At 34.2% G+C, this 25,056-nt stretch overlaps 1 protein-coding gene across 4 annotated transcripts in view; it reads left to right on the plus strand.

The window, feature by feature from the left end:
• Glra2 (glycine receptor alpha 2) overlaps nucleotides 1-25,056 on the plus strand; it is a 180,407-nt gene that overhangs the window by 30,718 nt on the left and 124,633 nt on the right. For 3 of the 4 annotated variants that reach the window (XM_027946530.2, XM_071606178.1, XM_071606179.1), the window contains 2 exons: nucleotides 11,118-11,185; nucleotides 19,212-19,435. In XM_027946530.2, coding sequence (XP_027802331.1) covers nucleotides 11,118-11,185; nucleotides 19,212-19,435 — 292 coding nt within the window. Of the gene's footprint in view, nucleotides 1-10,958; nucleotides 11,027-11,117; nucleotides 11,186-19,211; nucleotides 19,436-25,056 lie in introns of all 4 variants that reach the window. The other variant, XM_027946531.2, reaches the window with a different exon arrangement.

A 25,056-nucleotide genomic window follows, 5' to 3' on the forward strand; every position in this document is an offset into this window, starting at 1 on the left:
TCATACAGATATAAAATTAATACATGTGAAGGATTTTATTTAACTCATTATGCAATATGGGAACTAAGAAGAAGTAATAACCAGTTCAAGAGAAACTCCAAGAAAGACATAATTATAGATTAAGAATATCAAACTGAATGTGGAAATGTAGACAAAACTAGCCTCTTCCACAGTGGAAGAAGGAAATCTCTTGAACATGTATAGGACAGAATTTTCAGGTCTATAAGAAAAATGTATTTTGAATTATTATCAGTTATAAAATTTACACAGTTGTAAAATAGCTCCCATAGAATCAGGGTCAGGTAACATAAAAGAGTGTGCTATATAGACAATGCATGGTTTTCCATTGAAGCATATTTTCCCCTACACTTATGATTGTTAGATTTAATAATACAATCCTTCTCTAATAAAGAGGGAACATATTTTTTTCCCTGGAGTTTATTTATACTTTTAAAATACAGGTATTTTCTTTAACACTGTGAATAGGGATGACAGTAATAAAATGGAGGGCAGAAATATGGTGCTTGAGAAAGTACAACAGGTTATACAACAAAAGGAAAATCTTGAGGTTTGGGAAGAATACCTTTCCTTGATAGAAGGAAATGGCAAGAGAAAAAAGAAATATCTAAGGGCTGGGGAGGTAGCTCAGTTGGTAGAGTGCTTGCCTCACATGCTTAAGGCCCTGGGTTCAATCCCCAGCACCACAAAAAAAGAAAAAAATAAATAGGTGGAATTTCATATAGTCTATCTTATTTATTTCTCCCATTGAACCTGAGATTAGATGAAAATATTTCATCTTCCATAAACAAGAAAATTGAGTCCATAGGAATTAAATAGCCTATATAGGATCACACATAGTATATAACAGAGCCAAGATTTAAACCCAGTTCTTTTGGCCCCAAAGTGTATGACTTTTTCCATTATCCCATGCTACGCTGGGGAGGGATTACATCAGAAGGGAGGGCAACAATCAAGAAGTTTCCTGATTCCTACCTGAAACACAGCAGCTCAGTAGTGGTTTCAAAGGAACACAATGCCATACTGCTGCTCATTGGTGACTGTCAAAATTCTGTCATAATTTCCTCATTCTGTTGAGTGCTCTGAAGAGATAACAAACATAATTCATTTCTGATCTCACAGTCTTAAATAAGATATTTGATTTAAATTTAAATGAACTTTTTCCTTTTTTTTTTTTGGTGCTGGGGATTGAACCCAGGGCTTTGCATGTATGCTAAGCAATCACTCCACCACTTAGCTATAAATTATCTTTTGTGTGAACTACTCTTTGGAGCAAAAATGGATGTAATAAGACAACTGATCAGGTTAAAAAGCCTTATATTGAAAACTGTTCTGAATCAGATTTCTTGAGATGCCACTGACATTTCCATATACAAATGGATTATCTTTACATCAATAACATTCACTACACATTTATTGAACACTTAATATGTGTTCAGTACTATAATGAGTGCCCAGGAGAACATAACAGTATATCAGATACAAACCATGAACTTTCTAGAAAATACTAAAAAGATTAGACAAACATACAAAAATTGACTTTAAAACAACATGGTAAGGGTTCTGAGGCTATGGAAATGCCAAAAATTTTGATATTCAGATGGGGAGACTTATGAAGAAATTCACTGAATATCATTTAACACTGACATATAAGATGAATCAGACATGGAAACAAATATGTATATGTGGATCCATCTACCAATTTCATTATTATAATCCCAAGCATAGCAGTTTCTTCTTTTAAAAATCAGTGATGCAAAAAAAATCTATTTTCAATTTGTCAGGACCTAACAAGGTGATGAACTTGCTATTCATTTCACAAAGTAGTAGAGGATTCAATTAACAAGAGAAAGTCATCTTTAATTCTATTTTTTGTTACTTCCTAAAATGAAAGGAAATGTCATTTGGGTTCATGAGAAATTCTTAGGTCTCTTTATTTCAAAACTAATTTTAAATGGCATTTAGAATTTTCTCTTCTAAGGGTAAATGGATCGTTATTTATTATCTGCAGAAATCCCAAGATAGAAAGAATCCCATGTTTTTCAGCAGTTCTCCATCTGATGACATTTTATTATAGCACAAATAGAAATATACATAGATTAAATTTACAAATTATTCTCGATTTGAGGATTCCATTTAGTCTCTGAGATCTTTAAAATACAAAATGAACCTTTTTACAACAAAGTGCCCTGAACCTCCCAAAAATAAACATACACTTTAAGGTCACTACAATTTTGCAATGAACAAAAAAAAGTCCTGTGATGCTTGGTTGGGCACACACTTTGTTTTCTCTGACATTTCTTGTAGAACGACTTAAGAGCTTTTCAGCAAATTGTTTGACTTTTCTTTAATACCTGATTTTCTTATATTTAGACCCACAATTCACCATTTAATTATAAATAATGATTAGTAGAAGACCTAGTATAATGGCAAATAATGGGTGCTCAATAAATATTTTTTGATGTAATGAATGTCTGAAGATTTGTAACTCATAAATATACATAATTCAACAAATGCTTGCTCATTTAATTCCTTGATGAATAAAACCAACAAAGAAGTGTAAGTTCCATAACACTGCCATTTTTCCTCCAAAGTATGTTTAAATATTTCTTAAAATCCACACTGTTGAAATATGAGAATTTCTCATCTGAAATATGAGAAATATTTTAATATGATACTAGTATTGGTTTGGGGAAACAGAATAATCTAGCTCATTTAGCTATTACATAAAATATGATTTTGATCAGTAATATTTTATTCATCCTATATTTTACTTTCTTTTTGTAATTTAGTAGTTCTCAATTGAGGAAGATTTTGTCCCCCATGAGACATTGGACAATAACTAAACAAATTTTTGTCACATCAGGGAATGTGGGAAGTGGGGTGCTATTGGTACTTAGTGTATAAAGAGACTAGGGATGCTGTTAAACATTCTACAATGCACAGGACAACTCCCCACAACAAGTAATGATCATGCTCCATGTGCCGATTGTCCCAAGACTGAGAAACCCTATTCTAAACAAAGAAAGTAGAAGCGATCATCTGAAACTCTTGGTGGCTACCTGCATTCTTCAAACTTCAAAAATGTTTATATACAATTCCTAGAAGCAAGAAAGTGATAAAAAGTGGTTGAATCCTGCCAAGAAATTCCATAAAATTGGAAAACACCTAGAGTTTACACATGGGCATTATTTCAATAAAGATTACTCTAAGAGGATGTTAGAAGATTTAAATTTAAGTCTAAAGATTTCTGTTTATTCTATATTAAAATGAGTTTGGTATGAACCTTCCACATAAGCATATTTTGACTACCCAAGGAACTTGTAATAATAATAGTATTGAATATCAATGACTACCATTACTATAAATAATAGCAACTACAATTTTTTAAACAAATTTACATCATTTCCATACATTACCATTAGTTTTCACAATTACTATCAAGGTAACCATCATTATTCCTATTCTAAAGAAGAATTAACAGATTCAGATTTTCTACAATCTGTTTAAAGCCCCCAAGTGGTGATAATCAGAGCTAGCATTATAGATAAGACAGGTTCTCTCAGGACAGTCTTCTTGGTTTATGCTTGGTGTTCCTGTTTAATTAATAGCACTAACTCTCTTAAAAGTGATCACCCAATATGAGATTTTGTATCCTGTCCTAGCCCTTCTCTTTAAATCATGGAGAAATCTACAGCATGCAAAGATAGACACTTGCTAGCATTTTCAAGGTCTCCTGACACGAATCTCTCATGTTCCTTTCTGTCCACACAGTATAACCTTGTAGGAATCAGATGCCAACTGGTAGCCATGAGTTGGAAGAACTCATAGAAGTTGTGATTTGGTTCTTGATATTTAAGCTACCTTATATGTTACTTAATCATGTTATTTGGCAATTTCCTCATAGATATCAATATGGCTGATCCAAAGAAAATGGATTTCTGTACTATATAACCAGGCTGTGGGAGTCAGTAAATGTCTAGTTTGTTTCCCTCTGAATGATTTGCACTTTGTGCACACCTGGGTATCAGCAAATTGAATGCAGTAGGATTAGCAAATCCACTTTAACCATGCATTGGGCAGAGGAATCAATAACAAATCAATATTTGTTTGTGGTGAATTTTCAAGATCAAATGTGCCCATTTTTAATTATGATCATGACATTAAAATTTTAAAGTTTGTCATTCTTGCAGATTAGAAGCCACCCCCCAAGTGACTGCTATCATCAAAAGCCATTCCCTCTACTTGGAATCCTTCCATCTAATAAGGCTCTCTTATTTCATGAGTACAAATACATTATGCAACACAGAAAACCATTATAAGAAAAAGTGCTTACTCATGTTCAGATATCAAAGCTCTAACCCTTAATTCTAAATCTACTTGCTTCATCTGTGTGCTTTAATTTTCCCTTTATCTCTTGAATTAATGGCAAGGATCTTTCTACTATACAAAAATTTTATTCCAAAGGAAATTTAATTTTGCATCAATGAAACATGTATATTTAATATTCCTTTTCCATCCAAGGGACCCACACTAAAGCAATAGTGATACTTGAAGACATGTTAAATTATTTACAAGAAATAAAATGCAAAATGAAAATGCCATTCTTCTCTATTTGTGACAAGAGAGAAAATATAACACTTTCATCTTGGAACTCAAGGATTGTTCTTTTCACTCAAGTAGTCTTTCACCTAAAAATTATATTGGAAAATACCTGGAACAGATCTAACCATTAATGACTTATTGTATTAGGATTACACAGGATCTCCTATTCTTTCCTGATGCTTATTTTTAAGCAGAATCTATCATGAAGATTTTGAAAAAAATAATACATATAACAAAGTTAGGAAGATTTGGTTAACACACACACAGACACACAGACATATATTCCGTATGAATATATGCATATATACATTGCCAAGATTATATAGTCACTATGAATAACAGATAAGTGCAATATTTTAAAAGACAATAATATATATTGATAAAAGGGCCAACTCATCAAAAAGATAAGTCTTTTTTTTTTTTGTACTGGGGATTGAACCTAGAAATGCTTAACTACTCATCCACATCCCCAGTCCCTTTTAAGCCCCTTTTATTTTTTATTTAGAGACAGGATCTCGCTAATTTGCTTAGGGCTTTGCTAAGTTGTTGAGGCTGGCTTTGAATTTGTGATCCTGATGTCTCAGCTTCAAGAGTCCCTGGGATTACAGGCATGTGCCACCACACATAGCACAAGATATACTTCTAAACATAAGCAACTGTGTATTTCAATATTAATCTTTATAATAATATTCTTAATTGTGACATTGGCCACCACAGAACTAATACTATTTAACATTCTCTTTGAAGCAACACCAATCCAATTACTAATTATTATTTCCTGATGAGGAAACCTAAACAGAATGATTAAATGCAGGACTTTACTTCCTAATCTATATACTGATTGGCTCATTACGTCTAATGTTAGCATTAATGTATGTACCATACTCCATAGGCTCATTAGATATTTTAATTATCTACAACAGAACTCCAAAATATATGAAACAGACATTGACAAATTTAATGGGAAAAATAAACACTTCTATAATAATAGTTGGGTACTTCAATACACCATTTTCAATAGTGAATAGAACATAAAGATCAGTAATGAAAGAGCGGACATGAACAATATAAACCAATTACACCTAAACAACATATATTGAGCAGTCCACCACCAACAGCAGATTATACATTCTTCTCAAGTACATGTGGAACATTTTCCAGAATACAGCATACATGTGGCCACAAAACAATCTCAATAAATTTTAAAAGATTTATATCATAAATAGTATCTTTTCCAACCATACTGGAAAAAGCTATAAATGAGTAAGAAAGGAAAACTCCAAAATTCACAAATAATAGGAAATAAACACCCTCTTTAAAAAACTATGAATCCAAAAAGAAAACAAAAGGGAAATTAGAGATAAATAAAAACAATACAATATAACAAAACCAATAGGATGCAGTGAAGGTAGTGTTCAGTGGGAAGTTTATGATGTAAATGCTTATATTAAAAAAGAAAAAAGTCTCACATTAATAATCTACTTTTAGACCTCAAGGAACTAGAAAAAGAATAGCAAAGTAAACCCAAAGCTTGCAGCAGAAGTAAATAATTAAGATTAGAGTGGAGAAGAATAGACTAGAAGAGGAATTGGAGAATAACAAAACCAAATTTTTTTCAAAGATAATAAAACTGACATATTTATCTAAATGGTAAAAGATAATTAAAATAAAATTAAAAATGGAATTGTAACTGATATTACAGAAAGAAAATGAATTGTAAGATTATGTAAAAATTAGATAATCTGAGAGGAACAGAAAATACCTAGGAACACACTAACTCTGATTAAAGAAATAATGGAAAATCTCAACAAAAATATAATAACTAAGAGATTAAAGCAGTAATTAAAAATCTTCTAACAAAAAAACAGTTCAGGACCAGGTGGCTTATATGGTGAGTTCTACCAAACACTTCTCAAATTATTCCACTAAGTAAACAAATGAAGGAAGACTTCCTAAATCATTTTATAAGGCCATATACCAAAGCCAGATAAAGACCCCCAAAAGAAAAATCACTAAATAATATACCTTATGAAGACAGATACAAAAATCCTCATAAAATATTAGCAAGTCATATCTGATAGTACACCATGATCAATTGAGAAATCTCAAGAATGCCAAGGTGATTCAAAATAGGAAAATTAATCAAAACACAGTAATACATCATCTTAATAGAATGAAGGAGAAAAAAAAAACCCACATGATCATCTCAGTTGATTCAGAATAAGAATTTGCAAAATCCAACATCCTTTCATGACAAAATCCTCAAAACACTCAGAAAAACAGGAACAATATGACAGAGTCCATTTATGAAAATGCAAAGTTAACAACATGACTCAACCATAAGCCATCTACTAAGAGGCATACTCAATGAGAAAGAATCAAAGCTTTCCCCTCTAAGAACAGGAATAAGACAATGATGCCTCCTTTCACTACTGCTGTTCAATGTTGTATTGGAAGTTTTATCCAGAATAACTAATTAATAAAAAGTAATATAAGGCATCCAAATTCATGAGGAAGTAAAAATATCTCTATTCCTATATGACATGGTCAGGTATATAGAAAGCCCTAGAGAATTACTTGGGAAACAGAGGAGAGGCAGGAGGATTGCAACTTCAAGGCCTGCCTTACCAACTTAGCCAGATCCTGCCGCAAAATGAAAATAATAAAAATAAAAACAAGCTTAGGATGGAGATCAGTGGTATAGTGTCTCTGGGTTCAATCCCCAGTAATGAAAAGAAAAAAGAAAAATAACATAAAAGAAAAAAGAAACCCAAAGAATACAAAGCTACTAGAGCTGATAAATAAATTCATCAAAGTTACAGCATATAAGGTTGCCACACAAAAATAAGTTGTATTTCTGTAAATTGCAACCAACAATCTGAAAAGGAAATATTAAAAATTCCATTTACAATAGTATCTGAAATAATACAATACCTAGGAATAAACTGGATCAAGGAGGCAAAATATCTCTACACTGACTACAAAACATTGCTGAAAAATTAATGAAGACCTAAAGAAATATAAATATGTTCATGGGTAGGAAGACAATATTGTTAAGGTGTCAATACTAGCCAAAGTGATAAATAGATTCAACATAGGACCTTTCAAGTAAGTTATGGCCAGATTGCTCTATTTCACAAAAGCAAAAAGGAACAAGAGCAAGAAAAAAAGGAAAGGAGGAAGGAGAGAAGGGAGAGAGGAGACAAGGACTTAGTAAAGAAGGAAGGGGAAGATGGTGATATGAGAGATTAGATGTCTACACCATTCTTTTCCCCAGTTTATCATTCTACTTATTTTGAAATATCATTTTGCTAATAGATCAATTAAATGAGGTTAACTAGTATAAACTGCTTTTTCATACATTTACAGAACACATTCATTCATTGGTGATCACATCTAAGAACATCTTGTCAATCAGAATACTTGAGCAGATTATTAGGCTAAAATATAGATGTTATATTGTCACATATCAATGTAACTCTCCAAAGAGAAAGAAAACAATTAATCCTATCATTCAACTCAAAGAACTTGCAGAACAAATACCATATTTGGGCAGATTCTATCATTAGGATAATTTTATTGTCCTCAGAAATTTTACAAACTCTGTGACCTAGGGAAAATTAGCTAATCAACTTTATGACTTAGTATTTTTTTCCAAAATGCAAGGCATGGTATCAACTAATTATTGAGGAATGAAGTATAGTACTCACTGGCACACAGCGAGGTTTTAATGTGTGTCAGTTCTTAATAAATGTATGTGTTTATCCCTTAATTTAAAAATAGCTTGCTGAAAAAAAAAGAGCTTACTCTTTTTCTTTCCAAGGTTTTATACATAAGTGCAAATGAACCTTAAAAATAAAATGCTCAGGGTTGAAGAGGACAGATGTAAAGAATCAAGAAATATATAAAATAATAGGAGGAATAGTAAATACTCAGGAAGGACATTGCATCATGAAGGCAATGTAGCAAAGTGAGCAAAAGTTTAGGTTTTTGAAACCAAAATGACAAGATGTTGAGTCTCAGCTTTCCTAATTACTGCAGTGTAATTTTAATCAAGTAACTTAACCTCTCTGAAGAGTTTCATCATCTGTAAACATTTACTAGAGCAGTAAAAATTCCTCCTTTGTGATAATTAAAGTAGATAATTTTTAATCTACTTAGTACAGTGTGCCAATATATGATAGCTTAAAATATTTCAAGTTCCAGCAATATACTTACACTGCCATTTACCAGCAAGGATAATAACAAGTAAATGATAGCATGACTCAGTCTTGTAAATTCTTCTAATATTTCAGTAGACCAGACAAACAGATAATGTACAAAACAAGACAACCAAGGTTTAAATTTTCAAGTTCCTCCTGTTAAAATGTGATGTCAAGTTAAGCAAAGTGAGCCAGATTCTAAAAGATAAGTAGAATGTTTTTTTTCCCCTCATATATGGAAGCTAGTGGGGAAGAGAGTGGGAGGAGGGGTGCCATGAAAGTAGAAAGGCAGACCAATAAAGTAGAAGAAGGGGAATAGAGAAAGGGAGGAGAGAAGATTAAGGGGAGGTACTGGGGGTAAAATTGATCAAATTATGTTATATGCATGTACCAATATGCCACAATGAAACCCACTATTCTGTATAATTGATATACACCAATAAAAACATGATATTCCAAAGTGAATTGCAAAAGGATGCTAGAATGACAATTCCTGATTCTTCCCCATCATTCATATTCTATCTTGCACATATAAATTCGTAAAAATTTTCCAGCCTGAATTAGATGATCTAAAACGAATGATCTCTTTGTGGAGGGAGAGAGAAAAGTGAATACACAATTTCTCATGACTTGCCCCTACCTTTTATTTCTTACTGGCAGAAAAATAAATTTGTTATAGAATAGAATATATGACCAAGAAAGAGAAAGACTCATTTTTGTTTTGTTTTGTTTTGTTTTGAGTAATCAAAAGACAAAAATAAAATCAAGCAGAGTAGGAAGTGACCATGGAGAACTCATCTTGGCAGATGCTAAACTAAAAGACTTGGAGTATTTCAAAACTATCAACTGAAAATTACTTTGATAATGTGGTGCCTGTGGTTGTATGCCTGCAAACACTTTTTTTTAAAAAATACACATTTTTATTAAAAAGAGATAAATTAGGTGTTAAAAGGAAAAACAACTTATATCTCTTTTACAAATACTCCCTGCTTTTATTGTTTTTTAACTAAAAGATCTTGCCTGAAGACTCTTTTACCCCAATTTTTTCTCCTCATTTCAACAACCCAAATTGGACTTGTAGAGTTTTAAAATGCAGCCACAACTTGTGTTTTTACCACCAGTCTTTGAGGAAGGCCTGAAGCCAAACTCCTCTTCATTCAGATCCTACCACTTGATTGAGTCAGAACCAACTAGGGTGTTGCTTGCACTGGGCTGCTGAGATTTCACTGCGGGAAGAGAGACAAATTTCCACAGGGGAAAGCAATGAGTGAATAGATGTTCATGGCAATATTTTCTTATCTCAGAAAGCATTAAGAGGAAATTCCATGAAGGAAATAAACAATTCCCCAGCAAAGTATGAAGTAGGGAATCATCAGTGATTTGCCTGTTGATGAAAGGCTAGGGGAAAAGAAAGCTGGGGTCAGCCTAGTCCCAGGGTCTCTGAAGATATAAGTGGACTATTTTGTTCAAAGCTTATATAAGATGTGATAATCCTTGCTTTACACCACATTTACTCAGACAACAGAATGGACACTAAATTATATTGCTATTTGAATTTTCCTAAAATAAGTTAAATTTCTTTGGCTTTTGTATTTCTGTACATCATTTCTTCATCAGGGTGAAAATATATAAAGAAGGAAAAGGGCAAATTCAGAGGTGTCAAGAGACTCAAAATAACACATTGATTTAAAGGGTATCATGCAAAACGAAGTGGATGATCCTGACTCATCCATAATCCAAAATGCAGCTCCATTTTGACTTCATGACCCAGGCTATTTCATCCTCATGGGGCACCCACTCTTGATGCCCATGGTGTTGATGATCCTAAGGGCAAAGAAAACCACTTACCAAACCAAAGGACTACTGCAATATCAAATTGTACCAATGAATTCAGTTAAATAGTCTTAGCTTATATTTTCCAAATTCAAAACTCTTCAGGGTAAGTTACCATTGCTTAACCATCATTAGCCAAAATACTAGTAGGAATGTTATCATCATGTGCTTCTAGGTAACTTTTTTTCCAATCTCATCATCATTTTAGTTTTATTTACATTTCTAGCCATTTGCACAGATGTTGATGGAGCTGTATTTTTGCTTCAATGTCTCTTGCAATATTCTTATTGCATTCCACAGGTCCTCCAGTAAACGTTACTTGCAATATTTTTATCAACAGTTTTGGATCAGTCACAGAAACTACCATGGTAAGTGCTATAATGCCACTGGCAAGAGAAAAACGTGACTCAATTATGCCATGAACAAAACCTGTCAAATTTTCTATTGTTCAACTTGCAGGGCCTCCTGTAAATGTTACCTGCAACATATTTATCAACAGCTTTGGGTCAATAGCAGAAACTACAATGGTGAGTGGGACTGAGCATTGAAGCCATCGTGTAAAGGAATGGGATACGAGATCAAAGGGCTCTGTTGCATATTTGTGCAACATTTACTGAGTGCCAATTTCCAATTTGCTTAGCTCAAAAAAGCAATACTTTATGCTCCTTCATTTTGGAAAGTCATACATCAAGTGGTCATTATTTAAAATTCAGTGATATTATATTTATCAAACAGGAGAAATTTTGGAAACATTTGATGCCTGGTTAGTTTTTTGGTAGAATTGTTAGCAATATAAGTATGGTGTATAGTTGAGTATTTAAATATGTGCATCTCCAATGTTTCATAAGTATAAATTTAAAAGTTTGAGAGCTGTTTGGTATCACTACTCTTTTAAATCTAATAGAAGGTTTAATAATAGCCAAGCCTACCTATGGTCTACATTTAAGATATAAGCCATGAGGCTGAATTTACAAACACTCACACACCCATGCCCATACAATTTTGTTGGCAATGTAAAGTAGTACCAAGTTCATAGCAATTGCATCGTATGTATGGATTTTCAAATAAAATCTAAACATAAAACTAATGAAAAGCTCATCATAGGGCATGTGCAAACATCTTTCATATATTTGAAAAAGACTTCAAATATCATAAAATCCACCAATATGTCTTATAAATAAATGTTATGGTCATATTGCCTATTGGATCTTCAGCTTTACCCCCACCTACTCAGTACTAGACTGTAGTATGGAGATTACATTTTGACTGAAATATTTTCTTGGTATCCAGACAATTTGTTTTAAATCCGTAATCAGATGGTTCTAATTTTCATGTTTTATAAATTATGTACTCATATCATTAGATGAAACCCAAATAAAATATAGTTGAATTTGACCAAAAATTGTGGTGGCTGATGTTTTAGAAATACTCAAGAAATAAATAATGAAATAATGACATTGAGAAGTGAAAAGTATGGTTCTTCTGTTTTTTAAAGAATTTTCTCTTTTAGGTTACTAGGATCATGTTAAATAAATTACTGTACTTGTGGTATCCTTGAGGCCAGAAAGAATTAATTGACTTTTTACTTCTCCCTTTCACTGGCAAAATTAAACATAATGCATCTCCACTACCTATTTTAATACCCCAAAACAATATTGTCTAGAAACAATATTTCTGGGACCTTGACAGGCTATATAGTACATTAAGAATTTTATCTAAACAAGACAGTTTTGATAGGGTTATTAAATGACTCACAAGAAATGCTAAACATAGAAACAATAATCCAACTCTGGTCTTGGCATTCAGTTTCTGTCTCTCTCTTCTTGTTTTTATTCTTATAAGAGAGGGGCAAAGTTTCTAGTAGCCCAAATCACTGTCACCAACTTTACACGATGGCATTCAATGACGATATTTGCACGGCCTAATGCTGATTGCATTAATCAAGACTCCTAAGTTGCTTTGATTAAATCTCCTCATTGCATCCTACTCTCAATCAAAAATGTAATTGTGTACCTTTTTGATGTTCATGAATGCAAAAATAAGCTAAACATTTAAAGAGATGAAAATGGAAGTCATTGATACCCTATTTTCCTGTGTCTTTAAGAGCTAGTGAAGGTGTTCATAAATGGGCTGCTTAGGTGCTTCCTGGACAATTAATAGGTGTCCTTTGTCATATTTCCTACCAAAACCCTTGGAAACTGTTGCTCACGGATAACATCAACAGCCTATTTATTCTGCTGTATAAGATAGATTGAATTGCATGTTTAGAAAATTAATGTGTATTGTGCTTCTTTTATTTTACTTCTTAGCTTTTGATGTAATTACAAGCTTCATTTGGCTTTGAAAATATATTTTATTTTCTTCAATTATGGCTTTGGTGTTAAACTACAAAAAATGTGGGTTTTTTGAAACTCTATCATGCTTATGGCAAAGAAGAAATTCTCATACCACCTACAGTAGAGATTGGCAAACTTTTTGTGTAAAAGGCCAGACAGTAAATACTTAAGACTTTGAAAGCCAGATAATCTGTGTCATAACTACTCAATCCTTCCTTTTCATATGAAAAGAGCCATAAACAAAAAAGAGCCAATAAAAAATTAAGAAAAAAACAATAGTAAGCAAATGCATATGGCTGTGTTCCATCAAACTTTATTTATAAAAATAGTCTGGGGCCAAATTCCAACCCCAAATTTAAGGCATCAATATTTAAATAGTCATTATTCAGATGCACACAAGAATGTGACAATTGATCTACTAGCGAAGGGTCTTGTTTTCCAAGATAGGTAAAGCCCTCCCTGGGAAGCCACCTGATGCACCCTATCTTAATCAGGTCTGGCTGCTGTAACAAAGTATTATAGATTGGGTTGTTTTCAAACAACACAAATTAGTTTCTCAGTTTTGGAAGTTGGAAGTCTGAGATCAGGGCACCACTATAGTTAGGTTCTGGGGAGGGATCGCTCAAGATTAAAGACAGCTGATTTCTCCTTGTATCCTTTTATGGTGGAAAGAACATTTTCTGGGGTCCCTCTTAAGGGGACATTAATTCCAATCACGAGGGTCTACCCTCATGACAAAATTACTTCCCAAAGTTTCTACCTCCTAATACCATAACATTGGAGGTTAGGATTTCAACAATGAATTTTGAGATGACATACATAGTCCATTGCACCCTCACAGAGTGTTACCACAGCCCGAGCTTCCTTTATAAACACACTAAGATTCTACCATCCATAAATTTACTGATATTAAACAGAATTTTACTTGGAAAATATTGTCAAAAAATTAAGCAGAATCAGATTCTTTCCTGAACGACTTCTAGGTGGAGTCAGAAACTTTAGCTTTTATGCAGTGATAAAGTCATTGATTGGTGCTATTTTGGGGGTATAAGAGTTTTGCTTTCTCGACATCTTCTGTAATGATTTTTTTTCAAGAATGCTTCAGAATTTCAAGTTTCTAAACATGTTGAATTTCCTCTTCCCCCACACCTCACTTTCACCACAGAGAGTATTACTGAAGGATTTTAGTTGGGATGTTTGTTTCTAAAGGACAGCCAATAATTATCTGTTTCAAGAACTCATTGTAGTTTTTTTCTTTTCGGGCTATATAATCTGTCCCTCTTATGGTTAATGAAATACCACTAATTTATTGATACTGCCTGCCCAAAAAGTATTGGCTTACTAACACAGCCAGTAAAAATTCTCATTTCTTTGCTGCATGAGTGTTGGAGATGTGTAATTACAACACAACACATTTGTATTACTCTAAGGAATATTTTATGGATCATCAAAATGATATACAATATTTAAAAATACATATATGTGTTAAGAGACACAGAAATCTGTTGGTAGTCATTGTTAACTGACCCTACCCTATGCTTAGATTATTCAGTGGAACAAATTATGTATGGTCCCCAAAACTTAGAAGACTATTAAGGATATATAATGAGACAAGTGATATTCTTTTGGGAGTGTCAGTTTACCATTTTCTTTGCTTTCTGTCTGATAACAACCGAATTTACAGAACAGGGAATAGATTCGCAATCCCCTATTTCCTGATGTGAGAACATAGTTTGAGAGTATCAGTTATGTCAGTAAAGGTCAAGGGTGTTTACTACGATCTATATGCAGCAGCTCTTCCCAAGGCTAGGTCATCAGAAAATAGAGATGAAATGCTCTCTTCTCAGCTTCCAAATGACTTCTTGGAGGGAAGTGAGTAGGCAGTGAGTGATTTTGGATATGGGAACACTACCCAGGACACAGCAGCAGATCCTCTCTACTTATTTACCAGATAGAAGAGAAAGCTGAAAGTGTATAAATATGTCCCCTCAGAGAACATTTCCAGAGAGAGACAAAAGTATACAAATGTGTCTCCTAAGAGAACATCTCTAGAATATAATTCTGGCTCCCCTGAACTCTGGCCCTAAGGGTAAATTCCCATTCTCTGCTGGTTACTGCTGCAGGGTGAAGAGTTACTTTACCTCTGATCTGAAATCACATTCCTGAGGAACTCAGATAAGAAAGTAGACAGCCTCCTCTTAGAATATGTGTTCTATTATAGCCACTAAAACAACACTGTTTCCTTTCATTCTACAGCTGCATAAGCAAACCATAAGAAGATACTAACTGATAAGGAAAAAACAGATGGGTATATTTCTTTTTCTGATGCCTTAAGGAAGAATCAAAAAACTACCACAAACATGGCATTTTGTTAATTTGATATATGAGATGGCCTTGATCCCAAATTCATCATAAAGAAACATCGCCCCATAATTTTAAACTTAACTTCTCATATGAAAGCTAACAGTGTTTTAAGATTATGAAAATTTTACTGCAGTGTAGGCAGAGATAAAAACTGAAGTGCCACAAAAGCACAGTGGCAAGTCAAAAAAGAATATCCTTGCTGGGCATGTGGTGCATGCCTACAATACCAGCAGCTGGGGCGTCTGAGGCAAGAAGATTGCAAGTTCAGAGCCAGCCTCAGCAACTTAGCAAGACCCTGTCTCAAAATAAAAAAAAATAAAAAAATTGGGGATGTGGCTCAGTGGTTAAGCACCCATAGGTTCAATCCCCAGCACACCCCACCAAATCCTCATATTTGATACCTTTATAATATAATTAGAGAGGTAAGGTTTAATAAGAGTATATATGAGAGAGTGTTGTAATCTCAATGTATAAATGAAAATACTAAATTAAATTGTGTCAAAATAATTCAATTTAAAGAAATAATCTTTACAGAGTAGACATAGCATTAGAAGGCAACTAAAAGAGAAAAACTTGAGAAATTTTAAATTTGACACTAAATAATAATATAGAATGTAGGTACTTACATTACCTATGTTAAGAATAAAGATGATGTGGCTTACACAAAGCTTTTGAATAAATAAAAAAGAATATTATTTGAATGTTTCCATTACCTAATCTAGTACCCAGATAGTCAATCATAGGGAAACAAATTTTAGTACAAGAAAACATGTCATTTATTTGAAGTAGAATCTGTCCCTGGAGAGAGAAGGCAGTGCAAAAAAAAGTTCTGTCAGCATTTAAACATGCTTCTCAATATTTACTTCTACTTTAATATTTTGTTAAACCTTAAAGCAAAAAATAAAGACAAAGAGAGACTACAGAACAATATAAGTATTCTCTTGTGGTTTGAAATATCACAAGGGAATAAACCTATCCATAAATAAACAGAAGTGATGCATAGATAAATATCAGATGTCAAATTTTTCCCTATATTGAAAATGACAGTGAATTGGAAGAATTACATAGGCACAGCTCCAGAAAATCTTTTCTTTGGTTATCTACTTCTGTATATCTTTGGGTGTCTTTTTATATTTTTAAAGATATTTAAGCATTGCTATTTATTTTAGAATAATGTATATCATAAACATAATTATGGATAAATTTTAATTACCTACACTGAAAGGAGTGAATACTTACATTCAAATAGTTTGGCAAATGTCTTATTTCATATAATCACTGTAAGTGTGGCATAAAATATATTTTCTCTTCTACGTTTTATACTTCTCCTTGCTTACAAATAATGGATTAATTTATTTTAAATTAATCTTTAGACATTTAATGATTTTACTCTGATGTAATAGACTCACTGCTCTTTTTAAAGTTCTCATATTGGGAGGAACTGTTTCATCATTTTCTATATATAAAATTCAAAACAAAATCAGGAAACACTGGAGAACATTCATGGAGAAGACTTTCTAAAAAGATATATATTCGTTGTGAAAATCTTTATTGAGATATTTTCTTGAAGGTCACTGTTTTCAGGATGCATGTCACTAATATAATTTCTAGACTCTCCTAGACTTAGGAGAATTACAAGGAGGTTCTCTTGATGATTTTACTGCCCAGTGCTCTGCTCTCTGTCTAGCTTCTCATAGCATCTTCCATCCTTGGACTACTTCCTGGATGGGAGGTGGGGTTTTCTTGCCTGCCAATAGTTTAAGATATTTAATATACTCACCTCTGTTATGTTCAGTTACCATTACTTCCCATATTTACAGTACCTTATGAATTGTCTAAGGAAGGGGATATTTTTTTCTCTATTTTCTGTTGAAACAAGCATAATACTCCTCCTACACAATTTTGCTTGTTTTTACATTAGAAAAATAAAAGGGAATGGGTGTTAAATACTAGGGAAACTGCATTTTCCTCCTCAGGAAAACTTAAGAAAATCTCACAGCTGATGTATCTAGTGTATACTTACATATAAATTAGCTTATATTTTTAATAGCTACTTCTTTTATTTTCACGAATCACATGTTTTTACTCACTACTCACACAAAACTACAAAGTTTCCAGTCACTCCATTCCCAAGGAGACACTGTCCTGATATTAATCTCTTTTCAGTCACAACTTCCTGGGGTCTTGGGACAATTCTAGAAATTCTGTCATTCCCATGGTCTGCTCAGTGGGGGAGCTAGTAAGCAATCAGATTGGGATGGGAATCTAGTGAGGCCCACAACAGCACCTGCTTGGGTTTCAGAATTTACTGTTCAGGCTGGCAAAATCCCAAATAAAGGGCACCTACTAACACTTTCCAAGTCTGAATGTCCTCGTTTTATATAATGGAGGACCTCAAGGTTTTTTTCTTTTAATAACACAGCCTTTCAAAATGAGACATATTTTTAATCACTGATATTCAGTGGTTATTAACTATTTGATTATTTGCCTTTTTATGCCCACATTGTGCACCTTTCCCAAGAACTGCCACTTCTAAAGTGCTTTGTGAGCCTGTCAACAGGAGACGCATTTGGAAAAAAAAAAAAAAAAAACTCACTGGAATTTGGGAAGTTTAGTGAATAGTTAGAAATAACTGAATTGAAGCTTTTTTCCATATATACTGATCTTTAAAACTTATTTTTCTTTTGGCCCTGAGGGAATTAATCAAAACTGGCTACCCCAGGTAGTCTCCATGATACTTGGTATAATGACCAACACCCCTTGGAAATGGTTTGGGACTGAGGGAGTGCTCTGAGCAAGAGATTTTTCAGGGCCCAAACTGGAAAGTTCTCAGGCAAACCAGGACAAGTTATTCATCATTAAAGTAAGATAAATAATGACTAAAAATCCACATGCCAAATATGTGGAAATGTAGCTAGTGGTAATAAATCACCTTAAATAACCACAAATGGTAAGAATGGAAAACTATTAGCTCTGAAATTATAGTCCTGCTTGACTAGCGAATACTGATGAAACCCCAATCAGGGTCTAGATTATCAAATGAAGCAGTTTCCCATGAACCTAAAGAACTTTTAGTAGAGTTTCTCAGGAAAGCAGTCACTACCCCAAGCTAATTCATTAGTATAGAAGGAAGTTTCCAGATCAAGTGAGAATGCCGGGGGTATACCTGAGGTTCCCACAAGGCAGAACACCTTTGTCAAGAAGGTGTTCAAATTAGGAAAAAATAAAAAGAGATTTCTGGATGAAGCATTAAGCTGGCTACATGTATACATTCAGAGAAAATGATAAAATAATTAAGAATTTTGAAAGTAGCTGAGAGAATTATTTTGTCACCATGAAGCGACTTAATGTGTATGTTGATGATATTTTAAAATATTAGGCCATCATCTCAGTTTTTCAAATTTTTCCCTCCAAAATTACATAATGGCTTTTCTTCTGCCCAGAACATCAAGCATAAAGAGACTAGATATGGTCTCTTTTCTGATTTGGAAAAACAAATCTGTTTTATTTAACAATATGTCATCCCAGACTTCTGAACTTGTTACCCTCTTCTACAGCAAAATCAACTTGAGTTAGTATTATTTCACACCAGAAATAATAGTTTAAGCATAAAAATTCAGCCAAGCCAACCTGTTCCATTTGTGTTATGGTTTGACTGCCTCTTCCTTCTTCCTCCCCTCTGGCTCCAATCCTAATAGAACTGAGTGGTTTATTTTGACCAAGATATACTTAGCCTGCTTTATTCAGCAACAAACACTCTATCAAATCAGAGAGATGACTGAGAGGGAAATTTAAATAGACTTCTTATGCCAGGACGGTCAATAAGGAGCTCTTGTGCATGACATTTCTGTAGGACTACCGAGTGAATATTTTTCTGAGACAACAGTGGAATGATTCACGACTGGCATACAGTGAGTACCCGGATGATTCCCTGGACTTGGACCCATCCATGCTAGACTCCATTTGGAAACCAGATTTGTTCTTTGCCAATGAGAAGGGTGCCAACTTCCATGATGTCACCACTGACAACAAATTGCTGCGGATTTCAAAAAATGGCAAAGTACTCTACAGTATCAGGTAAGCCTCCATTGGTTACACATATTCACTTCTCTATTTCTCTTCTGGCTTAGAGGTGCCTATTTCTTCAGGGTAGGATGTATATGGCTTCAAATTTCTGTTCTTTTGTTTATCATTTGAATATTAAAGTTGGTAGAGAGTACAAGACATTCCTATAATCTCACAAGTGTGATTCTCCACAACACAAATGTATTTCGTAGTTTTGTGGGTAGGTGATGGTATTGTGTAAATATCTGAACAAATGTACTTTGGAAGACCTTGATAAAGGAATCACATTCAGGCAAGGTGACACATGCTTGTAATCCCAGTGACTCAGGAGGCTGTGGCAAAGTTTTGCAACATAGTAAGCAAATTATTGAGACTCTGTCTCAAAATTTAAAAATAACTAAAAAAAGGACTCAGTAAAGTGCCCCTGCATTCAATCCCCAGTACCAATAAATAAATAAATAAATAAATACTCCTTCAGTTTAATTGCCGTTGAGCATAATGTATGAATTTTCATTTCAATAATTCGGTCATTTAACCACACACAAAAAACCTCAATGGCTCAGCATGTTTAACAGCATACTTTGGTCTGGTAAGTGGAGACTTTATTCCAATCTCTGCTTCTACTTAAACATATGATCTTGATCTCTTAACTTTTCTTGGGCTTAGACTTGGGACAGAAGATTCTTGAGATTAATTTTTAAATTTTATATTAAAATATGATCTTCTTCAGAATCTTTATCACCCCAGGCTCAAAATAATATCTTCCTTTTCTGAATTCTAATAGCAATTTCTCTGTGGCTCTGTAAGGCTTTTATTTCTTCCTACCTTATATTTTGGTTATTGCTGCACATTCAATAAGTATAGCATAAGAACATGAAATTTTGAAATCAGATAAATCTAGACTCAAACCCAAGCTTTGGCACTTACTAGCTACATGACCTATAATGCTTAGTTACCTTAATCATAAAATGGGAAACACCATATTTATCTCTGAGTATATTTGTGAGAATAAAAGACACTGTAGACAACGAACATTTTCTTTAAAGTGACAGATTATAAGTATTTGAAATTTTACAGTCTCAATTACTTCTGTCACAACTACTCACCTCTGGCATTTTGTTCAAAAGCAGCTGTAGACAATATACAAACAATTGGATGTAGTTTGTTTCAGTAAACTTGTATTTACAAAAACAGGTGGTGGACTGGATTTGGTCCTTTGGCTATAGTTTGCCAACTCCTAAATTTAAAATGTACTTGTTATAATATCTGACATAGATTACATGTTCCATAAATAACTTATGGATATCTGTATTTAAAATCAACATTGTTTTTAAACAGTAAGATTTTTGAGATACTTAGATTTTTCCTTTTAAAAAACATCTTCCAAAGGGCCAAGACAATGCACTATATAAGAGAGAGATATTTTGGTATAATGAACAACTATTGGCATCTAAAGGTGTTGTATAGAATACCCTCTTCTCTCCAATTTCATTGACCACCCCCCAAAAAAGTGGACAAGTAGGATTCTTGCAAATAATTTCAATAAGTTTACAGACTTAACATCATCAGAATCTCACTCAACAACTATATGTGTAATTTGGTTATCTATTGCATAATCTATTCTTATACCAAATATTTTCACAGCTTGCTAGTAGCCAATAGCCCCAGTGTCTTGTGGAATGAAAGGGGCTGCTTGCTTACAAAATGTAGCAAAGCCAAGTGCTTGTACAAGAACCAGGAAACTTCCCCAATGTCCACTTAATTTTCAAGGAAAGAATATTCTGCATGGTGATGCATTTGTTTGGTGTAAGATGCAATAGTGGGCATGACCTAAGTTGATGTGACCTGATGAAACAGGACATATGTAGAGCATGGTGCTGGAAAGGAGAGTTATAAAAAGCAGCACAGGGTATCAGCTGCTTCAGCTAATCCTCTGGGCCTTGGGTGGTGTTTTCTTTAGTAAATATCTGGTGTTGTACACTGTCAAAATAAAACAACTGTTGTTGTTGTTTTCCTTCTTTACTATGAAGGCATGTCATTCTAGAACAATAAAAGATATAATGTTCCGCAGACTTAGATCCATAGGCAATTCTTGTTATCTCTGATTCCTAAGTGTAGTAAATTATAGGCTCTAAAATGTCCTAAAAATTGCTTGGATTGGGTGGGGTTTGTCTTATGGCAGGCTGGCTTAGACTTTTCCTTCATTGTGGGTATACACTGACCTGAGGAAAAATCCTTGTTGAAGGAGAAACAGAGATGTCACTTTAAAGACAAATTTGAACTGTAGGAATCTAATTATTTGCCCAGAAAGGTTATCAATGAGCCAGACACTATGCTGGGCTTAGAAATCCAGAGCTAAGTAAGATAGAGTCCTTGCCCAGGAAGTACTCCAATTTAACAAGGCACATGATAAATTAAGTAATAGGAATGAATAGGGAACCAGGAAAAGAAAAGTAGTTCTAACTTCATAAATAAGTTGTGTGATCCAAATATTGCTGAAATTTTGGGGTCAGTACTAACATTTGTATTTGAGTCATTGAACTCAATTTACCTAGAGGCCAAGGAGAAATTAGTATTAATATATGCCCAGCTGAACTTTCAAAGGATTAAACTCAAGTTTAAGGCAAAATGGGCTGTGTATAGTTGATATCTTAAAGGTGCTAAAAAGATCTTGCTGAAGTTCCATTAGGAAGGAATTTCCCTGCACACTCCGGTTAACAATGCAAATACCCCGAGAGAGGGAACACTTTGGCCTACATTCATATTAAGCTGAAAAGAGCTGATATGAGACTTATTTTCAATAGTAAGAATAGTGAGGATGTCATATTGTGAAGAAAGTCTTCTTTATATAACATAAATCCCATGTGTGGAATCTTAAATCCATCACTTTTTCCTCCATCTGTTATCATGGCAAACTAATGGCCACCATTTTCAGAAGGATTAATGAATTACCTAAACATTTTTGCTTTCAAAATTTTTTGACCCATCAGCATTAGTAGACATATTTAGTCACCAAAACTATGTTTCTGACTTAATCTTATGGTATGTTCTACCTTGATAGATATTCATCTGGTAATATTCACTTTGTTGCACCATTTGAGATGCCTACTCTGAACCTGAGTGTGCAGGGGAATTCCTTCCTAATGGAACTTAAGCAAAGTTGTTTTAGCACCTTTAAGATATCAACTATACACAGCTCATTTGGCCTTAAACTTGAGTTTAAACCTTTGAAAGCTGATTGCTATCCTGATTATTTCCAATATTATCATAGACATGGGCTTTAAAGTCAAACACTCTCAAGCTTGAGAATCTAGCCTCAACACTAGCTATGATTTAGAGAAATAGGATATCTCTCTGAATCCTCAGCTTAGAAAAAGAGAGAATTAAGTTATGAGCATTAGTAGAGTATAATACATGATATATGCACACTCAAAAGTTGTACTGTCATACACACTAGGGCTCTTGGTATCTTCTTCAAATTTAATGATTGTGTTTTCTGTTTCAGACTCTAAGACAAACAGTATACTGACCAAGATAGTTCCTCAGAATTTCAAAACTTAAAGAATGGGAAGGACACACACTTTGAGTATAAACCTACAAATTAGGAGGAGTTCTTAAACTGATGCAAGGGGAAAACTCCATAGATCCTTGAAATTCCCTAAAACTGTACGCATATTTTGTGCATTGGGGCATTTAAGCTCTTTTGTTTGTTGTTTAAGGGGAAAAGTTTTCTATCATTACTAAAGTGGCTATGCCTTCCAACTGTTAATAGCTTTGCTTCTAGATTTGTTGTATGCAACCAGAATGGTTATGCCTAAGGTGAAGTTGTTGAGGAAATTTTTATTTGTTTTCAGTGTCTTATTTGACTTGACTAGGTGCCCAGGGGCCACATGCTAACTTGCAATTTTAGGGAGTTCCCCAACCTATAAATAATGGAATTGATCCTCCACAAAAGCACCCCATATCAACAAGCTATTTGCTTACCTCATTATCAACCTTTATTGGACCTGAAACTATTGCTTATAGCATTGGAGGTAATTTTCTTGTTAATCCTTTTGATTCAGCTCATGATTCCAAGTGTTGATGATTCAGTCTTGTACCCTCCCAGGAGTCCCTTAGTTGTAATACAAAACCCATGGGGACTGACATACCTTCTCCATCTGATGAAAGATTTACAGGTACCACTGAGAGTAAGTGGAGTATAGACAGACACCCAACCGTGCTCTCCAAATAATCCTAAGACTAACTCTATCCACACACATAAAGGCCAACTTTTCCCATGTGGCCTTGCATTCTTGACTCATCCTACTGTCTGATGCAAGAACTTCAAAAGGTTCTAGTTTTAGTTATAGAATGATTTTTATGCCATAAGGAAAAAAGAACATTCTTTATTTAGATGTCAGAGCTGAAAATAAAATGCACAGTGAACTGAGGCCTGCCTAAATGTTACCAATGGTGATGTTTTGATTATCTTACTCCCAATTTTGATGAGACACAGAAGCTTGTATTTTCTGCTGTAAGTTAGCTATGAAAAGCTGTGATTTCATATCTCTGAATATTTTGACCATGTTTATCTTTATATCTTATAATCCAGGAAAAAAATACATTATCATTTTCTAACTCTGTGTCCAAATCCTCATTAGTTTTGTGACTTGACTTAATGCAGTAATTAATGACTGTAACATAAGCGCCCACATCAGAATTAAGCAGCAAGTCTTCAGGGAAGTGCTGGGAAATGCCATGGAAACCACAATGATTCCATTCTTCTTAGGGAGGAGTAAGGTTGGAATGGTGGGAGGAGTTGGCATGCACATATGCTGGTGGATTCAGAAGGAGCTGAGCTATGTGATGCAGAGTGGGTAATATTAGAGGGGGGCCCTCAAAAACAGTGCAGCTGAGGGTAAAAGTATTAAAGTCTAGAAAGTGTGTTGTGTACCTGACAGATTCTCATAATGGGCCATAAAGCTCAGTTGAGTTCTTTATTGGATTCATAAATACAAATGCACTATGGGGTATAATATTGTTTTAAACGTAACAGTAAAGATCTTATCCTCCTTTGAAGGAAAAGAGGGAAATCAGTCAATGAAATACATGGAAGCTGGGACAACTAGTAGTCTTCTACTATTTCCCTGACTGGACTAGCAATAGGAACATTCCCCTCATTTTGGAAGTAACTTTCCATTTCATTAGCATGCATCAGAGTTTGCTCTTCAGATGATTGCACAGAGACCAAATAGCAAGATGGTAGCTCAGGGCAATGTGAGCTCTACACTTCTTTCCATCATTTACTGTATCCTTCAGGATCACAGAACAGCCTCTCCAGCCCCATTGGTCATCATTTTTTCTGCTTCCTCTATAAAACCTGGTCGAATCAGGAGAACAGACAGTCTAGAGTTCCTTCTAGCTCTATCATAAGTCTGCAACCTAACATGACCTCCCCCTCCCAAACCACAAAACTCCTTCCTGATGATTAAATAAGAATGGTTCTGGGCTGGGATTGTGGCTCAGCGGTAGAGTGCTCCCCTAGCACAGGCGGGACTCCGGTTCGATTCTCAGCACCACATACAAAATAAAAAAGGCATTGTGGTGTGTTCTCAAATACTTTTGGATCTTGGAACCCTTCTTTTCCAAAC

The sequence above is a fragment of the Marmota flaviventris genome, chromosome X (assembly GCF_047511675.1).
Source record: "Marmota flaviventris isolate mMarFla1 chromosome X, mMarFla1.hap1, whole genome shotgun sequence".
Classification (NCBI taxonomy): Eukaryota; Metazoa; Chordata; class Mammalia; order Rodentia; family Sciuridae; genus Marmota; species Marmota flaviventris.